This window comes from Octopus bimaculoides, unplaced genomic scaffold (assembly GCF_046866305.1).
Source record: "Octopus bimaculoides isolate indiv1 unplaced genomic scaffold, ASM4686630v1 contig81, whole genome shotgun sequence".
Taxonomy (NCBI): domain Eukaryota; kingdom Metazoa; phylum Mollusca; class Cephalopoda; order Octopoda; family Octopodidae; genus Octopus; species Octopus bimaculoides.
In genome coordinates this window covers 76,971-97,641 of record NW_028315331.1, presented here as the reverse complement: position 1 = coordinate 97,641, position 20,671 = coordinate 76,971, and the positions used below count along the sequence as shown (strand labels likewise).

The following is a 20,671-nucleotide window of genomic DNA, read 5'->3' as shown; positions in this document are numbered from 1 at the left end:
TATACACAAGCTGATGAATTTTCTCTACATTTCCAGGAATGACGGTCATGGCAGGTCTTCCAGATTGCACATCATCTTCCAGAGATGTTCTGCTTTTGAAGTGCCCATGCCACTCAAAACATTGCGTACAACCCATTGTCTCATCATTGTTAGCTTGCCAAAGCATGCTCAGTGTCTCTGTAGCAGTCTTCCCAAGTTTACACAAAATTTCATGTTGTCTCTTTGTTCCAACTTCCTGATCACATTGTATGCAGACTACAGCATACATGTGATCGCAAAAACACAAATTTCACAACTTGCAAAGTAAACACAGCGATGTCACTTAGCACACTGCCTCATGAAGGTCACCTCTAGCTCTCAGTATGCATGCAACAAGGTGCTACCATCTGTTGGCATGTTACAGAACTAGTCCAGGAACTTTTTGATGCCACTTCATATCTGCACATCTACCACATGTAAAGACTACTTTGTTAACCTTCCAGTGATTCCACTGCACCTCTTACATGTTCATAGCTTGCATTAGGTACACCTAATGGAATTTCTCCTAACACCTTTTCTACATATCAAGCAGGGCCATCTCCTTGAAGGGATATGTGATTTGTCTATTTTCCTACTTACTAGGATTTTGGTCTTTGCTAAATTAATTCTAAGGCCCCTTGATTCCAGTCCATGCTTCCATACCCGAAATTTCTTCTCTCTCTCTCTCTCTCTCTCTATATATATATATATATATATATATATATATTTATCTGTCTACATATATGTGTATATCATCATCATTTAACATCCAATTTTCCATGCTTGCTTGGTTCAAACAGAATTTGTTGCAGCAAATTTTCTCTGGCTGGATGCCCTTCCTGTTACCAATTCTCACCTGTTTCCAAGCAAGGTAATATTTTCCTTTGCCCAGACACATGTGCAAATATTTAACACTGCTTGTATGAGAATGTTACAACTATCACATGATGTCAAGACAAAGACAAAACACACACACAGCAATAACAACATCAAGTTTCTTTCAGTTCCTGTCTATCAAATCCACCCACTAGGCTTTGGTTGACCAATGGTATTACACAGTGAAACTGAACTTGGTACCAGGTAGTAGAGAATCAAGCTTTTTCCCCCCACAGCCATGCCTGCATGTGTATGTGTATGTATATGTGTGTGTACATGCGCACTTGTATTTATATGTATTTTACTATTGTTTAGGCCTAGACTGGCTCTGATTGTGTATAGTTACAATTCCATTAATACATCTTTTTCTTTTCAAAAGGACACCAGGTTATGTATTGAGGGAGATTTGCTGAGAAGAAATTGAAAATAAATTATTGCTGCTTTTTTTCATGAAAGTTTTTTAAAAATGCTATTTTAATGTTAAAAGCTAGAAAATTTTTATAGCACATTTTTCAAGTCACTCGAACATTAATATATATTTTGTAAAGTCCTAAAGTACAATTTTTAAAATCTGTGTTGTACTTAATAAGCTTTGCCATGCATTATTTAAGAACTATTATTTAAAACTGTTTAGTTTTGCTGTTCTGATTTCAAATCTTACCTAAGCCAAACTCGGGATCAATAAAATCAGAAGCTATTATTGATAAAATTGTTTAAGACTATGCAATTTCCACTTATACAAATATGGTCTGCCCGAAAAAGAAGTTATATGTGCATACATTCAGTATCATTAGTGCTCCGTAACAAATTCTGGTCATTGCAAAAAGAGCTGCCAAGAACTAAGCCAGGGAGGTAATTCTGACTTGATTCTGAAATGTCCCAAGTTTTAGTAACTATTTTTTAAAAATCAAATCTAAAGTTGAATCAAAACAGTTATCACTGATTACTAAGTAGCTATTACTAATTACCTGTAATAAAATATTGTGACTTTGGCAAAATATTGGGAGAATGAAAATTACTCAGATATATTGTGTTATCACAAAATAACAGCAATAAACTAGAGGTGAATATAATGTGTGTGTGTGTGTGTGCCAAGTGGCTAATATAATTTATAATTTTGGCATGGCTTTACCAAGAAGCAAATGAAAAAAAGATAAAGGTTTACAAGCAAATAAATTATTAAAATCTTTTTCAATAAAATGTTTATTAAGGTTACTTAAATTGCAGACCATGCAACCACCAAACAGTATAAAAATATATTAAGAAATATTCCAAGAGTCTTGTTTTATAATGCATATTTCCAACCAGACCTTCACAAAAATACAGATTGACTTTGGCAGAAATTACATAGTTGTAGATCTATTTGAAAAAAGAAACTAAAGGATAATTTATGAGATAAATGGACAGGTCATTTTTTGATGTTTGAAAACATTTTGGTTATTTCTGAATTTAGTGAAACCATATCATTCTTTCCTCATTTAATAATTTATGAGACAGCTATAAACATTGCTTGCCATTGTTATATCATATCTAGGCTACTGTCAAACTCAATAAAGCCACAGCCTTCTTTCTTTAAATAATAATTTGTTTGATAACTATATGTAAGATAATACAATTCTATATTTCTGAAATGAGGAATTTATATTATGTATTAGTTGGAGTGGTGTCTTCATCTTACTTGTTGTTTTCACTACCTTTCTGCTGTGTATGCTCCAACCTTCTTCAGGTGTCTTATTATCCAATCAATACAGAGTCAACATAAGACATCAATGAAAACTGCTTACAGTCATAGTGTAGTGGATAAAAGTACTAAAATGCTATGCAGTCACCTAGAGGTTCTTAGTTCAATCCCAGGCAAGGTGCTAAGATTAATCACAAGACACCTAAAGAAAGCTGGAGTGTACACAGCCTGAACATAATGAAAGAACAATCAAGATGAGGACATCACTCTGACTAATATATATGTAATATGTTGTTATTGTGATAATAGAACTAGGTTCTTCTCTGGCTTAATAAACAATTTACTGGTGCATTAAGTTTTTCATTACTGTACTACAGAATATATATAGATGTTTAACCAACACTGTGTATAGACAAATAGAAACACCTTGCCTGTATATACATGGACAGAAAAAGAGAGATAAGCCAGACAAGTTTCAAACCTAAGTTAGGATATCTACCTTTCTATAGTACAGTACAGCAGTTGAAGAAAACTGGTTACACTCCAGCAATTTATTCATCAACCTAGCTGCCAGCATCACATTATATATGTAAATTGGTCTCTCCATTTCACTTAAGCCCTTAGTAATAGTAGGCTTAAATGCAGTATCTCCATGAACAATTTAAGAGGCCAATCAGTCATGGATGAAATTTCAACACAGGACTGTAACTAAGGTATTGTATATCATGACAATGTATTTACATCTGTCTACATATGCAATGATGGCTAAAAATCTACAGATGTATTCTGTAGTACAGTGTAGCATTAATAAAGAAGAAACATAATTGATATAGGTATATAAGTGTAATTAAATACTTCCCTTGAACCTCTCCTACCCTCTCATCACTCTGTTGACCCCATTGCACACATATTCATGTTCTCTCTCTCATCCTTTTCACACTCTTAATCATCACTCAACTTCTCTTCATACTTCTAGACATGTTTGTCTTGGTAAAACACAGACAACATGGAGAAGACCTCTTAGTCTTGCAGAAGAGAAGGCAATTTCTAGAGTATTGGTGCCATGATAAAATGCTCCCAATGCACTCTGTAAAGTGGTTGGTGTTAGGAATGACATCTGGCCATAGTATACATGCCAAAAATGGAACATACAAGTAAGGTATGATCCTCTGATCCATCTAAGAAGGAAGTAACTTTGAATAAGAACTGACTTGAACTCTAACAAACTATCCAGTCCATACCAGCATGGAAAACAGATGTATATGATGGGGTGGCAGTGATTGCTGCTGCTTTCTTCAGAAACAGAGGGTAGGAGAGGTTCAAGGGAAATATTTAATTATACCTGTATACCTTTATCAATTATATTTCTTCTTTATTAATGCTACACTGTACTACGGAATAAATCTGTAGATATTTAGTCATCATTGCATATGTAGACAGATGTAAACACATTGTCATGATATTTATTTATTACTAGCAGAGGCACCCGGCGTTGCCCTGGAATGAAATTGTTGCTTATATACTGGAAGTAAAAAAGCTAAATATGCTGTATAGAAATTTTAAGACATTCTGTAGATGGACTCTCAGATGAATGATGGCTGGGCGCCTCTCATGAAAGGGAAAATTGAAGATGCACCAAAAAGCCTCATTGGTACTTGGAAACTTTTACGAAAATTAAAATGGGGATTAAATGAAAAAATGATTTACGTGAATATCCTCACAAGAGTAATTGAAATAAATGGCGATTGTGGAACCCCCCCCCCCACGCTCACACACACACACACATCAGATGAAATGGACGTGTGTGTGTGTGACAGAGAGAGAATGATAGAGAGAGGTTTGTTGTCATGTATGCGTACATGCATAAATATGCATACATCTTTGTTTGTGAGTGTGTGTGTGTGTGTATGAGAGAGAGGGAGAGTAAATACTACATACACACCGCTCTCTCACTCTGTCTCACACACATACACATGCACACATACATAAATGTATACAAACATATTTACAAAGACACACGTGTATATGCGCGCGTGCGTGTGTTGTGTGTGTGTGAGAGAGAGAGAGAGGGGGGGTGAGAGAATATTGCGAAGAATGAATGAAATAAACATGAAATGAAAAAGTCATATAAATAAAAGCTCTTGGACGGAATGTTTAAATTTGTGGACTTAGTAAATATTTCGAACCTTTAAAGAAGTGAATCATAAATATGAAGAGCCTAACATTTATCTCTGAGATCAAATTATTCATGCATCACAAGTATGGAAGCATTTGGTGAAGTCGATTTCACTTGAAAAGCGAATACACAAAAACGTCAAAATAGTGAGTGAAGCTTTTTGCCGTTGCTACGTCAATACCGGAAGTTGACATTGTATCACAAGTATGTAAGCATTTGGTACAAAAACGTCAAAATAGAGAGTGAAGCTTTTTGCCATTGTTACGTCAATCCTGGAAGTTAGCATTGAGGAACTTTTTTAAAGAAGTGAATCATATATATAAAGCAATATTATTTATTTTTAATTAAAAAAATCAAATGAAGAGCCTAACATTTATCCGAGGTCAAATTATTCATGCATCACAAGTATGGAAGCATTTGGTGAAGTCGATTTCACGTGAAAAGCGAATACACAGACATCTCTGTTTTATATATTAGAGATACCTTAGTTACAGTCCTGTGTTGAAATTTCATCCATGATTGATTGGCTTCTTTAATTGTTCATGGAGATGCTGCATTTAAGCTAAAACTAGGTTGCAATGTTTGTATCTGAAACTAGGTAGCTATAAGGAGCCTCTGTGTAGTCATTCAATTTGCTAGAAATAGCAGCCAAATTTCATATCACACACTGAAGCCATAGAAAATGACACATTCAAGAATGTAGTCCATGATTGTTTGAGACTGAAATGTGGGGAAATCGAGGTTTGAACAGCTTTCATCATAGTTTGCTCTTGTAAGGCTAATCTGGGGTATATAACAAAATATTTATATACCCTCAAATATACTACAGAAATTCTATAAATTATATTTATAATTCTGCAATTAATTTCATATGAAAATGCTATCGTAAGAGGAAAAAATTACATTATTGATTTTACTGATAAAATATATTTTCTGTTTTCCAGATGTAAAATATATTCCATTCTGTGAGTTTACTGTATTGGAAGATTATCATCATCATTTTAATGTCTACTTTTCTATGCTTGCATGTTTGAAATTCTTCTAAAAATATTTGCCATATATTTTGATGCAGAAGCCAACTGTTCAAGAAGTATTAAAACTCTGTTTGCTGTACAACTTGAACCTCTGGTTAACATATTAAAATTAAAATTTTACATTCAACATATACAGCAGCTCCAAAAAAGCAAAAGAAAACATTGTTCATTAATAAATAGCATTGCTAACTGTCTAATAACTATAATTTACTTATCTCATGCAGGGAGAGCGCTATGAAATACTTAATGACTCCAATGAGCACTGGTGGCTTGCAAAGAACAAACGAGGGCAAGTTGATTAACTCTTTACTCTCTCTTTCTCTCTGTCTCTCTATTTATCTGTCCTTTTCTCATTCTGTATTTATCTTTATAGTGTACTTATCCCTATCATCCCTGAGCACAAGGAGAAAACTTGTGTCTGTACCTGAACTCCACACCTTGAGCACACAGAAATGTATATCTCACATATAAAAAAGTGATTAACTGAAAACTACTAAAAAATAAACACTTAAAAATTGAAGATCTAATCTCAAATTGGTAATCTTTGAATTTAATATCAGTATTACTTAAAACATTATTACTTTTCCCTTTAAGGTAGCAAGCTGGTAGAATCATTAGCATGCCAGGCAAAACATTGGCTGGCATTTCATCTGTCTATACATTCTGAGTTCAAATGTCACCGCAGTCGACTTTGCTTCTCATCCTTTTGGGGTCAATAAAATAAGTACCAGTTGAGTAAGGAGGTCGATGTAATCAACTTGCTTCCTCCTTCTCCAAAATTGCTGGCCTTGTGCCAAAATTTGAAATCATTATTACTTTTCCCTTAAGGTGGTGAGTTGACAGGATTGTTAGCTCACCAGACAAAATGCTTGGTGGCAATTTGTCCTTCTTTAAATTCTAAGTTCAAATTCCACCAAGGTCAACTTTGCCTTTTGTTCTTTCGGGGGTCAATGAAATAAGTACCAGTTGAGCTCCAGGGTTGGTGTAGATTACTAGCTCTTTCTCACAAATTTCAGGCCTTAGTAGAAAGTATTTCAGTGTTAACTTGATGTTCTAGTTCTGGTAGGCATTTTGTTGTAATTATAAAGACATGGTATTGTTTAACCCTAAGTCAGTTTTGATTAAACAGTCCTAATGCAGGGTAGTTGAACAACTAGATCCCACCTACAGATCTGTTGCTTCAGTAATTCCATGATGCCACCCAAAGATTACACTGCTCAGTGTATTTTCTTCAGGGGCTACATCTCACAAAGCTGTACCAAGATGTAGGAACTTAAAAAATGTGTGGCGCCAGTTGTTTAAACAACAAAAAAAAAAGATTTGTTGAAGGAAGTTACATTAACTTACAATAATTTTTTGGTAAGTTAGCAGGCGTGATGGGGTAGGGTAGTGTTCATGGTATTTTTAGATTCTCCTAGATCAATGAGATTAACCTTCTTGATGGTTTGCTTAAACATCTGTATGTGGTTATCTGTAGAAATTGCTCAGGGTCAAAGAAGGAATTTCAAGGATGTTGTAATTCTGTCAAGTAATAATTGGAGAAAGTGTTTTGGTGAAGGATCTGAAAGAGTAATACACAATAAAGGATGTTCACAGGAAAAAGGGAGAGATGTATTGGGTGAAAGGATGCCAATATCTTATTAGTTCATTGCAGTTGTGGTAGAAGAGGCAGAGAGATATGTGAGCAGGTAATGGAGTGAATCATTCTGGTAAGCGAATCCTCAGAAATTGTCAAACAAATTTACAACCTAATTGATTTATTATACTTGTTTTCTACCAAATACAATGAATGAGAGTTCTTGGGGCAGAATATTATTACATTGTTAAAGCAAATTTATGTTTCTCTGAAAATATCACTTTTCCACCAATTCTATTGCCATGACAGAATTCCTTCATTTTTATAACTTTTTACAGTTTTTTTTCAAAATAATCGTTGCTCCTTCTCTATCTCTCTCTCTCTCGCTCTCTCTCTCTCTCTCTCTCTCTCTCGCTCTCTCTCTCTCTCTCTCTCTCTCTCTCTCTCCTCTCTCTCTCTCTTTCTTTCTCTCTCTCTCTCTCTCATACCTGTTTCTTTCTCTCTCTTCTCACAGGGAGAAAGGCTACATTCCATCCAACTATGTGAAGAAATTGTGTGATCTGGAAATATTTGAGTAAGATCTTTAATGTTTACTTTTCTATATATTTTAATATATACATAATGCATGGGGATTGCTTTTGTGTGTGTGTACAAGTACATACATACATGCACACACGTATATACACACTGTCATATATATAACCATAAAGTCAGGAGGTATAAGTGGTGAATATATATACAGGGGGCATAAGGTATTTGAGGACATACTTCTTTTTTTTTTTTGGTCATTGCTGCATTTTTTGCTAACTCTATATAATCTTTGTTTCAGAAAATAATAATGGCAGACACTCTGCTTACTCAAGAAATGAAAAGGCATTCTGGTATTGTGGCTATAAAGGCTGAGCATAGCAATTTAGAAATATCTCAATTTTTAAATGTTGCTGGAACTTTCATCTACAAAGTTCGTAAGGAGTTAGAGACCAAAGATTTCCATCAGATTACAATCCCAGGAAACTGATTACAATCCCAGAAAATCCATGAGATCAATTGCAAAAGATCTCCATGTGTCAGAAGGAACAATGACATCAGATATTAGTCTTATGTGATGAGGAAGGATCAATTTATGTCAGGAAAAGCAAAAGAAAATTGTTACATCAGATTTAAAAGGCTCTTAAACAAATTGAAAAAGTCCAGCAGAAGAAGATTTGTTTTAGTTTTTCTCAGATGAAAAAAACTTTGACCAAGATCTAAAAGTTAACAGAAGAAATGACAGATTGTTATGTGCAGACCCTTCTGAAGTTCCAAGAATTATGCATACAAAATTTCCTGTAACTATCATGGTTTTAGGGGTTGTCAGCAATGAGGGACATGTGATGCCTCCTTACTTCTTTCCTCAAGGTCTTAAAGTTAACTCTGCCACCTACACTGAGGTCCTCAAAACAGTTGATAAGTCTTGGATGAACAGTAGAGTGGAGTGAAAAATACAACTTTCAAAATTGGTAACCAAGAATCGATATTTTGTTGCAAATTAGGGTTAAAAGAAAATTGTATAAAAAATCACCATTAAATACTTTTTCAGGCTTCACAACACAATTGAAAATTTTAAAAATCGTTATTTTTGGTTGAATTTTGGATTTCATGGATTATAAGTTGTAACATATACATATTTCTACATTGCAGAATGCAAAACAGTAAATATAGTATCCTTAAGAGGTTGCATACCAAGTTTCAATACAATTGACTAATACCTTGAGGTTCCACATTGACTATAAAGAGAACGGGGGTGTGAACATCTCTCAAGTGCTGCTGCAGCAGCCATTGCATGTGGATGTACATCGTATGTTTGTGAAATTTTCTACTTTGTACCTTGACTTTAGGCCATTGTATTAAAATTAATGATTGTATTAAATTTAGTGCTGTTTACATTTAGTGATGATTCATAATTCAATAACACATCATGATATTGAACACCCAATATTTGGTACTCTATGTGATCTTAGCGAGCAAGTTTTGCTAACTTACAATGACTTACTAAAATGTGTTTTATTTGAATGAGAAAAAGAAAATAATGTAGTTAAGAAAAATCCTTCAATTAAACAAATTGTCGAGATTGAAGCAGAAAAGATAATTCTTTTTTGGCAAAAGACATCTATCCCTTGTGTTATGGTTGAGTCAGTTAAGTATGTGATAAGTAGCTTGCTTACCAACCACATGGTTCCGGGTTCAGTCCCACTGCGTGGCACCTTGGGCAAGTGTCTTCTACTATGGCCTCGGGCCGACCAAAGCCTTGTGAGTGGATTTGGTAGACAGAAACTGAAAGAAGCCCGTCATATATATGTATATATATATATATGTTTGTGTGTCTATGTTTGCCCCCCCCCCCATCGCTTGACAACCAATGCTGGTGTGTTTACATCCTTGTAACTTAGCGGTTCGGCAAAAAGAGACTAATAGAATAAGTACTAGGCTTACAAAGAATAAATCCTGGGGTCGATTTTCTCAACTAAAGGCGGTGCTCCAGCATGGCCGCAGTCAAATGACTGAAACAAGTAAAAGAGAGAGTTTTATCTAAAGTACCAAGCATTACTAAAATCTCTGAAAAATAGAAAAAATATACCATCATTTCAGACAAAGTGTAATGTGTTTAAAAACAAAGCAACAAAAGATTTATTCGACTTAAAGGACTTCAAATTGAAAGGTAATGTAGCAATAATCAATTAGAATTGTTTAGTTTTAGTTATTTTGAACATAACAAACACTTAGCATTATGTCGTTTTAGGAATTTCTAAAACAACAAATCTTTGACTGTTCCATTCTTTATTTGAAAGTGAGATGCTAATTCTCGTCTACGAAAAAGATTAATTGGCTTTATTACTGGAATGAAAAGGAATACACTGCAACAATTCGTATTATTTAGCTACATGGAATTATTTCAAATAGATTGGAAATGTTGATTATTTTTATCACCAAAATGTGTCAAGAATCAAAAATTGGTTTACACACACTTTTATTCTAATGTGTATGTAATCTAGACCTCATGTAACACATATATTCAGTGACCTCGTATTAAAAATAATAAAGAAAACAAAGTCGAAAAGTCTGTTTATTTCGCATAATTTCGAAATTTCAAGTATGTTGCAGAGCCTGAAGATATAAATTTTAGAGCTTAAGATTTTAACACTTTTGTTCTTAAAGGATTTTGCAAAAGAAAATCAAATTGTGACAGTGAATGTAAAAAATAAAATGAGGAACGATAAATATGTTATAAATTGATTTTTTGCTCATCATTCAAAATTTCAAGTGGGCTGCAGAGCTTGAAGATGTAAATTTAAGAACTTCAGATTTTAACGCAGTTGCTTTTAAAGGATTTCGCAATAAAAAATATATTCTTGAAAACATATTTTGAAAATCTGTGTAAAAGTACCTTTTTCACTCTACCCTAATGGACTGTTCATGCAATGAAGGCCATATATGTTTCAGTAAGACTCTGCACCATCACACAAGGCTCAAGTAATGCAGGACTGGATGATTGAAAATTTTCATGATCACATAACTCCTAATATTTGGCCTCCCAATTCCCCAGAACTCAATTCATTGGATGTGTGGAGCGTTGAGAGAGAAGTCAATGAACATGCCCATAACACCAAAGATTCTTTGAAAGCCACCATATTCAGAGCAATGTCCAAAATGAACCAGGACCACTTGTTTCAAGCATGTAGACAATTTAGATCTTGTATAGAAGCAGTTATAGAAGCTGAACGTGGCTTTATTGAATAACATTATAGAAATGAAGGTTTATTTTTATCCTCATAGTATTTTTTAATAAAGTTATTATCTATCTGTTTTTCTTATAAACATAAATCTGTCCTCAAATATCTTGCACACCCTGTATGTATGTTTGTATATATATATATTTATATATATATGTATGTATATTTAACCATGTGACTTCCATAGGATTACAGCCATTTTGTAACCTTCTTCATGTAATATTAGTTTCTGTATGGAAGAATGTATGCATACATAATCACACTAATACACATGCTTAGCATTATACAGTACATTTGTATATTCAGAAATTAATGCATTTAAATAAAGCTAGCTCATCAGATCACCAACAATTCAATTCTAAATATACACACAAAATTTTCTCTTTATACATACGATGTATAGAAGGCCAAAACTGGACAAACTGATTTGGTTAGTAAAAAAAGTGTATGTATTGTTTCATATCAATTGTGAGATAGAGCTTTAAGAAATTGACACTCCTTAATTTAAAAGAAAAAAAGTAAAAGTGTTTTCTCTTTCGCTCTCTTTCTCATCTCTCCTCCCCCTCTATTTTCTCTCTGTCTTTCTATCTTCTACCTGTATTTGTCCTAACAAATAAATATAGAAGATTCTTACATTTATTAGTTTAAAGGCCTATGTCAATAAACAACTGATGATTCAGAACTGTCCTGAATGCACATGCAGAGATAAATCTAAATGTCCTCTAGGGCAGGCATGTGATATTTTTTTTAACTCCCAAAATGTTTAGTCAGTGCCCTCAGAGGAAATTTGTGTTGGAAACATAGAATTCCCTATTTGCTGACTAGGGAAATGCTGCCATCTCCAGATATCTTCAGTGGGCCTATTGTAGACATAACTGGCATCTGTTGAAAGGGGATAACTCTACCTTTTTGTAATGTTCGTAGTTGCATGAATTGTGGTTTTAAAGTCTGGTATATTATGTCCTCTATTAATTGACATCAGAATAGATATTAAATAACAAATTCAAAGACAAGTTGCAATTGACTGCAAGGAAGCATTTTCTAAAATTTGATACAGCAGACTGGTAGGATATTATCATTGTCAAAACATTACATAGAAAGTTTAGAAAAACCTGAAGACAGCATCACAAAAATTCTGGTTACAATTCTATTTAAATGTTAGTAAGATGCAAAGCATAATGTCAAGGATTCTGGTTTGAAATCAAAATGTTCTCACATCAAAGTCCCAGGTCACTCATAGCAAAGCTCTCCTCCCTTGGTACTTAGCGAGCCAAAACTTCCCATTTTATAGCCAATTAACAGATGCTAGGATAATCCATCACATTAAAGGTGTGGGCGGTCCAAGTAAAACTAAATGGATCCGACCATCACATGGTGAACCAAAATGGATAGTTAAAAGTAAAAAGCCACAAAGTTCAGAATTTTTTGTTTACAAAATTAACTGACCATGATTTTTTTCCTCCCTCCAATAGTAGAGAGGTTATGTGTCTCCAGTCATTTGAGCCTGATGAGTCAACTATACAGCTAAGTGTTTTATTAGGTTCAAAACCAATGGTCACTCTCCGACTGGCCACAAAAAACAACTTTCTAAATATACACACACACACACACACACACACAATCATTACTTCCTGCAATCTGTCACTACATACATCAGTTGATTTTCTTATTTGTTCCAGTTTATATCCCTATCTCCAATGTTGTTATACTAGTTTACAACATTATCCCAACAGTATTCCCTTAGTTTCCAACCCTTTCTCCAACATTATTATCCCAGTTTCTAACAGCACTTACTGCATAGTTACTGCTGTTTCTAGTCTCTCACAGTATTACTCCAGATTCTAACCCTATCTCACTCAGTATTATGCCAAATTTGAGCCCTATCTTCCACATTGTAATCCTATTTGCCTCAGTATTACCCCCAAGTTCTCACTCTAGATAACAAACATGCCTTCAGTTAACCTCTCGGAATATTACAAACTTAACTAGAAGTTGCAAGCTTTGTCAAATGGTTAAGAAGTTTACCTTGCAATCATAAAGTGCTTGGTTTGAATCCCACAATGAATGACACCTTGGACAAGTGTCTCTTATTATAACCTAAATCTTGTGAGCAAAACTGGGTGGACAGAGTGTTGGAGCTCAATGAGTGCTGTACCTGTAATTCAGGCCACCAAGTTTTGTTTTATAACAAGGGTTATACTGATTATTCTGAATTATGATAAAAGTATAAATACTCAGTTACACTATAATATAACCAGTCTTTATTTCAGGGTAGGCTCAACAAACTGCCTTGACTTTTTAATCAGATTTTAAATATTACTCCTGTTATTTTTATATTACATATGTTTAGAAATTATTATATTTACTTCAATAATTTTGTTTTATTGAAATTTTTCTATTTTCAAAATTCTTAAAGAACTTACTTTAAGTACTCTCTGTGTGTGTAGGGTGATAGGGAGATGGGTTAGAGTATTGTATACTCAATACTACATGTAGAGTAGTATTATTTCAGAAATTGGAAATACAGATTTCAGTGACTGGTATTTTTATTTCAATTTGAAAAATCACAAGATGAAACTGTCAGTCAAGAAGATATATTCATTGTACAGTTTTGTAAGGAAGATATATTCATCATACAGCATTGCAATCTTCAGGCAAGATTACAGTGGCATGAAACTTGAGATACAAGATAAAAATTTATTTTCAATTAACTATATCCTCTATAACATGTATTGAATGCTCTCCTCTCATTTGTTTGACACAGTTTAATATACACACATACTCACACACACATAAATATATAAACTGTTGACATGTTCAACATGTATACATTGGAATATTCAACCACTTAGAGTATAATACAATGAGTAGAGAGTTCCTTTAATTGAACAATTAGAATTACTAAACTGATGAAACCAATATCAATTTAATCCCTGAGTCATTCCATGCACATTATTTTCTAACAATCTTCTATCATATCCCTCCTCCTCCTTCCATTTAGCATCTACCACCTCCACCTCATCTTCCTATTGTACTTATCTACTAACCTATTTCAATATCTTAACCACCAACTCTACTACTGTTCCATTTCTCTCTCATAGTTGGTATTATAAAGACATCACTCGACAGTATTGTGAGATGCTGCTGAAGAAGGATGGTCATGATGGTTGTTTCATGGTGCGTGATTCCACAACAAAAGGAAATGTCTACACTATCTCTGTTTATTGTAAAGAGTAAGTACCTCACAGTCTTCAAATAACTTCAGAAAATGAGTCTCAATTGTACTTTTTAAATCTTTTTTTTTTATGTATTTCTTTATCAGAGATATAATTCCTTTCCTTTTACTTTTGTTGATGTTTGTCCTGCACCTCAGTCTCAAATGAAAGATCTTTCCACTGAAGATATGAAACTACTTCTGAAATATAGTTGGCAGGCAAAGAAGTTCACTTTGCAATCTGGTTCTCATTTCAGTCCCTTTTGGCAGATGTCATCAAACATAGCCTCAAATTTACCAGTGGATTTTGAGTGACTGAAACTGTGTAAGAGGCTATAAATGTGTTTGTGTGTGTACATACATGTGTGTGGATGTAAAAAGTGGCCAGGCATGTGTCCACCCAAACACTTTTTTAAAGAAAAACTAAGATCAGATTCAGAATCATCTGGAAAACAAAAAAGAACAAAAGCACACTTTTTGCTCATTTGGGCCCAGAAAATTGCCTTCCTGCCTCCCTTAATTCTAATTATTCAAAGTATCCATGTGAAATTTTATATACTTTTTGATAATATTTTTCTGATAATTTAATAATTTTCATTGTGTCTGGGGAGAGTCATTCTCTTTTAGTGCCTTACACACTCACCAGTTCGATTTCCACTCATTTACTTATTTATTTTTTCTAAAATTTTGGTTGCGTCTTGCAACCTTTTCAATAGTCGTTGACTCTGTCTGTTATCATAGCCACATTCTTTTTCTTTGTTTCTTTGTGCGTATGTGTGTGCATGAGTATACATATATGTATGTATGCATGTATGCATCTCTGTGTATGCATATATATATTCTAGTTAGGACAAACTCTAGTAACTGTAGTGTAGAAACCGAGAGGAACATAATGGAGAGAATCCATCATGAAGCTAACTCCTTCCCCCAAAGTATCAAAGTAACTATAGTTTACCCCACTAGGCACCCTAACAATAGACTTCCTGTCCTTGGTACTAAGCTTTGGTTAGAGACTGTGAACAACAGAGTGCAGCTCCTCCACTCCTATTACATAAAACCCATAGCTTTGAAATATGTTGTTCACAAGAACTCAGCTTTGTTACACAACATGAAAATCAGCATAATGATAGCAGACTTAGGATAATGAACAATGTGTCCCCACTATGCAAACCCTATGAAACAAAGAAACATGTACAGAACTTCATGCACTGCATGCAATTCTCTGGAAATGATCAGAAAGATAGGGTTCAGGTATACAGGGGAGCTAGAAAGAAGTTAGCATTATTTGTAATGAAACCAGTGGTACCTGCCCTAGATATAGAAACAAAGACTGGAATAGAATACAAAGAGCTTGTAACAAAGCAAACAGGTGAACGTGTGGTACAAGACTGACAAATATCAAGGAGTGATGTTTGTAGAGGCCACAGCCCATGGAGAACTAGACTTAGGAAAGCTCTGAAAGAGGCCAAACTCAACATTAAGATCATTGAAAAGCCAGGGAGCTCCATCAGATCACAACTATGTAGGATGTACCCCTTTGAGAATACTACATGCACCAATGATAACTGTATGGTATGTAAGATTAACCCTGGCATTAACTGTAGAACTAGAAGTGTAGTCTACAGCATAAGGTGCATAGAGAGTGATTGTAAAGACAAAAACATAAAGTACATAGGTGAGACATCTAGAAGCATTGCAGAGAGACTAAATGAACATTTGAGACAATATGATGACAAAAAACAGTCCTCCATACTCTACCAACATGGAGCCACACTGGGTCAACTTGACATCCACATTTTATCCAAGCACCCGAAACACCCAACACTCTGACAAATACAGGAGTACATCCTCATAAATGAAACACCCCCAGTGCTAAATAGGAAGCATACATAGAAGGTAGTCATACCCCAATATCCCCAGTTTATATACACACGGGTAGAGTTGTTAGTAAGCTGTTATGTAGACGTGTATATATGTGTGTATATGTATATATATATATATATATATATATATATATATATATATATATATTATGATATCAAGAGCTCTTACTGTGCATAAAAGCCACACGCTTTAATGGGAAATCTAAAGTCAAACTACTTCAATAAGTATACACACACACTGACATCAAGGGAATAAAAACTAGGAGAAATTCCTTCAGTAAAAAAAAAGGTTTAGTCGTATACCATTAATGATTTCGTGGTCACTATGTATTACCATGTTCTCCCCTCATCAGTACGAACATAACCAGGAAAAATAAATATATAAACATCTGTATGTACCAAATGAACACAGCACATCCAGTAGAGCATATACAAATGTTTACACTTATAAATCCAATTAAAGTTCATCTCACCACATGTGTATAATCGAAATAATTCTGGTTCAATATTTGTAAATAAAATATAAGGATAAAATCTATGTAAGACTTTATCGAGTAGCCAGTGTGTAAACCAATTAAGGAAAAAATTTAATACAAGGTATCTAAGTTTTTACTTTATATAGATTTTATCCTTATATTTTATTTACAAATATTGAATCAGAATATATTCAGTGCTGAATTATTTCGATTATACACACATGGCAAGATGAACTGGGCAGAGATCCCTTTAATTGGCCTTATAAATGTAAACATTTGTATATGCTCTACTGGATGCATTGAGTTTGTTTAGCATGTACACAGATGTTTATATATTTATTTTTCCCAGTTATGTTCGTACTGATGAGTGGAGAACATGGTAATACATAGTGACCACGAAATCATTAATGGTATACAACTAAACCTTTTTTTATTGAAGAAATTTCTCCTAGTTTTCATTCCTTCAATGTCGGCGTATGTGTATACTTATTGAAGTAGTTTGACTTTAGAGTCCCATTAAAACATGTGGCTTTTACACACAGTAATGGCCCTTGATATTATAATGTATTTTATATATAAAGGAAAAAATTCAATACCTTTTGGTTTACACACTGGCTACTCGATAAAATCTTATATAGATTTTATCCTTATATTTTATTTACATATGTGTGTGTATATACATATATATACATATATATATATATATATTAAAGGAATTAAAGGAACTTTTTTATTATATGCATTTTGCTCCATTTATTCTTTATTATATCAATTCAAAATACATCACTTTAACATGGAATTTCTACCTTTTAACTAGGTATAATATCCCAGCTTCTCTGTGAATTTTGCTACCCTGGTAACTATTAACATATTTACCTTATCGAAGTTTTTCAACTAAGATAATATAAATACATACATAAATATATATATATATGTATATATATATATATATATATATATCAGTTGAATAAAGTTAAAACATGGTCTGGTTTTCATATTTTTTATTATGGTATTTTAACATTAGAAAAAATATTTTGTAATGCTCATAAAGTTAAATTAGCACTTTCATACACTGAATAATCATCAAACTGACAGTTGAGTCCTTGACAACTTTAGTACCTCTGAGAACGCTTCAACAAGCTGAATTTTTAGAATATGGTTTCGCCCAATCCACATGTAGCTTAAACAACACAGTTTGCCAGACGTACCAATATTCTGTAATTTGTTTATTTTCATATGCTAGAGATATTTTTTAACCCACATCATTAACTGGTTGTTATATTATTGCTGTTATTTCCGTTCAGAACAGGTTTGAACATTTTAATAAACCATTAACTTTTATCAAATTTCTGCTTTTGCAATTCATATCTGTTTTTACAAAAATCTGTCCATTTTTTATTTTAATGGATCTACTGGTATGCATGTATTGACACATTCCATATCTGTTATCATTACACTTGGATACCGTGAATGTTTCATCCTGTTTGTTCATGTTGAATTTTGCCTTTTGCTTAAGATACGTATTTGATTGGTTATTATGTTTTTCAATTTTTCACTTTGTTTTCTGATTGACAAATTTGTTTTGATGATGTTAAAAATGTTTTGGTGATGCAAATTGCATGTTACTAGAAATAGGGTTCGTCTTTGTCATGTTGCCCTAAGTTGTTCTATAGGTATCTTTTTTTGCTCATTGTATGCTATTTTCTATAAGTAGGAGAAGGTAGTTTTACTTGAGCAGAAATCTTTTAAGTTCTATAAATTGTATGTTTCTGAGATTTGGATCCTTGACTATAGTACAAATTTTCCTGACTAGATAATATGGGATGTTGCGTTTTGTGTGTGTTGGGTGGCATGATTTGAAATATAGGTACTGGTGTGTATCTGTGCTTTTGTAATAAATATCAGTTGTGATTATGATGTTGTTTTTAATTACCATTATGTCAAGAAATGGTAATTGTGTGTTGCTTATTTCTCTTGTGAATTTGAAACTAGGGTGTAGATGGTTGAGGAGGGTGCTGAATTCTTTCAGATTTTCTAGGGATTTGGTCCAAATTAGGAAACAATCATCAAGGTATCTTTTCCATGTGTCCTCTATATGTCTTTTAAAGGTCATGCCATAGTTCTCTTCAATTTGTTTTATATGTTTTGTTCCAAGTATCCCAATACTGAGTTCGCAAAAACCGGAGCAAATCGCATCTCCATAGCTGTGCCTTGAATTTGGAGGTAATTTTATCCATTGAAAAGGAATGTATTGTTTTCGAGGATGAGGCTGACCACATCTAGTATGAAGGTTACAGTAAATCTACTGGGTATCACTTCTCCATATTTCTCAACCCAATCTTTTATGGCAGTAAGTCCCAAATCATGTGGAATGGTCATATATATATTCTATACACATTCACACAAATTTGAAACAAATTATATATCCATTTACCTATATATATATATATAGATAGATAGATAAATGGATATGTAAGTAAGCAGATAGATAGGTACATACATAATACGGACAGACATTCACACACACACACATACACAAATGAAGACTGGAACGCATGACCATATACACACATGCACACTTCCTACACACACACAAGGACACATGGAGACACATATTCATACATAATAGGTGCATGTACATAGTCACACAAACCCATACACATAGACACACTCAAATATGCACACACAGAGACAGAGGTACACACACAAATACATACAAACACACACACTCACACATACAAACATGAACACACAAACATGAATATGCAGAATACATACATACAAATGTACACACATGCATACATATATATGCATACACAAACAGACACATACATGCATACGCAAACATGCATACATACATATATGTATACACATGCACACATGCATGTGCACAAACAAACAAAAAGAATGCAGCTCTGACAATGGACAGTCAATAACTATTGAAAAGGTTGCAAAACGCAATAAAATATGGCACCATATAGTAAAGTTATTTGCACCGAAAGCATATATATATATGCTTACTACAGCCTCAGGCTGACCAAAATCTTGAGTGGATTTCTTACTCGGAAACTGAAAGAAGACTGTCGTATATATGTGTATATTTGTATATGTGTGTGCCTGTGTCTTGTGTTTGTACCCCCACCATTGCTTGACAACGGATGTTGCTGTGTTTACATTCCTGTAACTTAGCGGTTTGGTAAAAGACACTGACACAATAAGTACTAGGCTTACAAAGAATAAATCCTGTGGTTGATTTCTTCGACCAACGGCGGTGCTCCACCATGGCCGCTGTCACATGACTGAAACAAGTACAGCAATAAAAATCTCAGTACATATTGTAAAGCTGAGTTTGTGAGTATGTGTGTGTTGCATCTATAGAAATCCACACCTTACAAGATAGCAATCTGGGAGTCGCACCAATGGATTCCTCATGGTCGAAAATGCCCGGAATTGGCCATTTGTTTTGTTTTTTTTGTTGCTTCCTAACACGTGAATTTTTTCATTAAAAATAATTTTAAACCATAACTTCTAACAATTTTCAAGTCGGGGCCATTTGCAAACATGAGTTAAGTCCCCTTCTAGCGATGGTGTAAACAGAGAGAGATAACAGTTTTTAAATTTCGTCTTTTTACTGAGTGATACACAATATAAACGATATTCTCTGTTTCTCCACAACTAATTTCCAAATTTGCTGAATCCGTTGCTCTACTCACACCGACATATAGTTGGTCGTGCATGAACATGGGAGACAGCAGTAGTTACCAAACCAAAAATCCTCAGTGTTGACTGTAGACACACTCCTTCGCAAACGATCGGCTATCATTTTGTAAACAATGTTACGAAACTTCATGTTTTCAAATTATATATATATATATAGAAATATATATATATATATATATATATATATATATATATATATATATATATATATATATATATATATATATATATATATATATATATATAT

The 20,671-nt window shown here is 33.8% G+C and overlaps 1 protein-coding gene across 1 annotated transcript in view; it reads left to right on the top strand.

Moving 5' to 3' along the window:
- The window catches only part of LOC106877038 (tyrosine-protein kinase Btk), a 117,206-nt gene that overhangs the window by 51,137 nt on the left and 45,398 nt on the right, over window positions 1-20,671 (top strand). Inside the window, exons 5-7 of the mRNA XM_089346624.1 lie at window positions 6,010-6,074; window positions 7,876-7,935; window positions 14,233-14,364. Of these exons, the coding sequence (XP_089202750.1) occupies window positions 6,010-6,074; window positions 7,876-7,935; window positions 14,233-14,364 (257 nt within the window). The remainder of the gene's footprint in view (window positions 1-6,009; window positions 6,075-7,875; window positions 7,936-14,232; window positions 14,365-20,671) is intronic.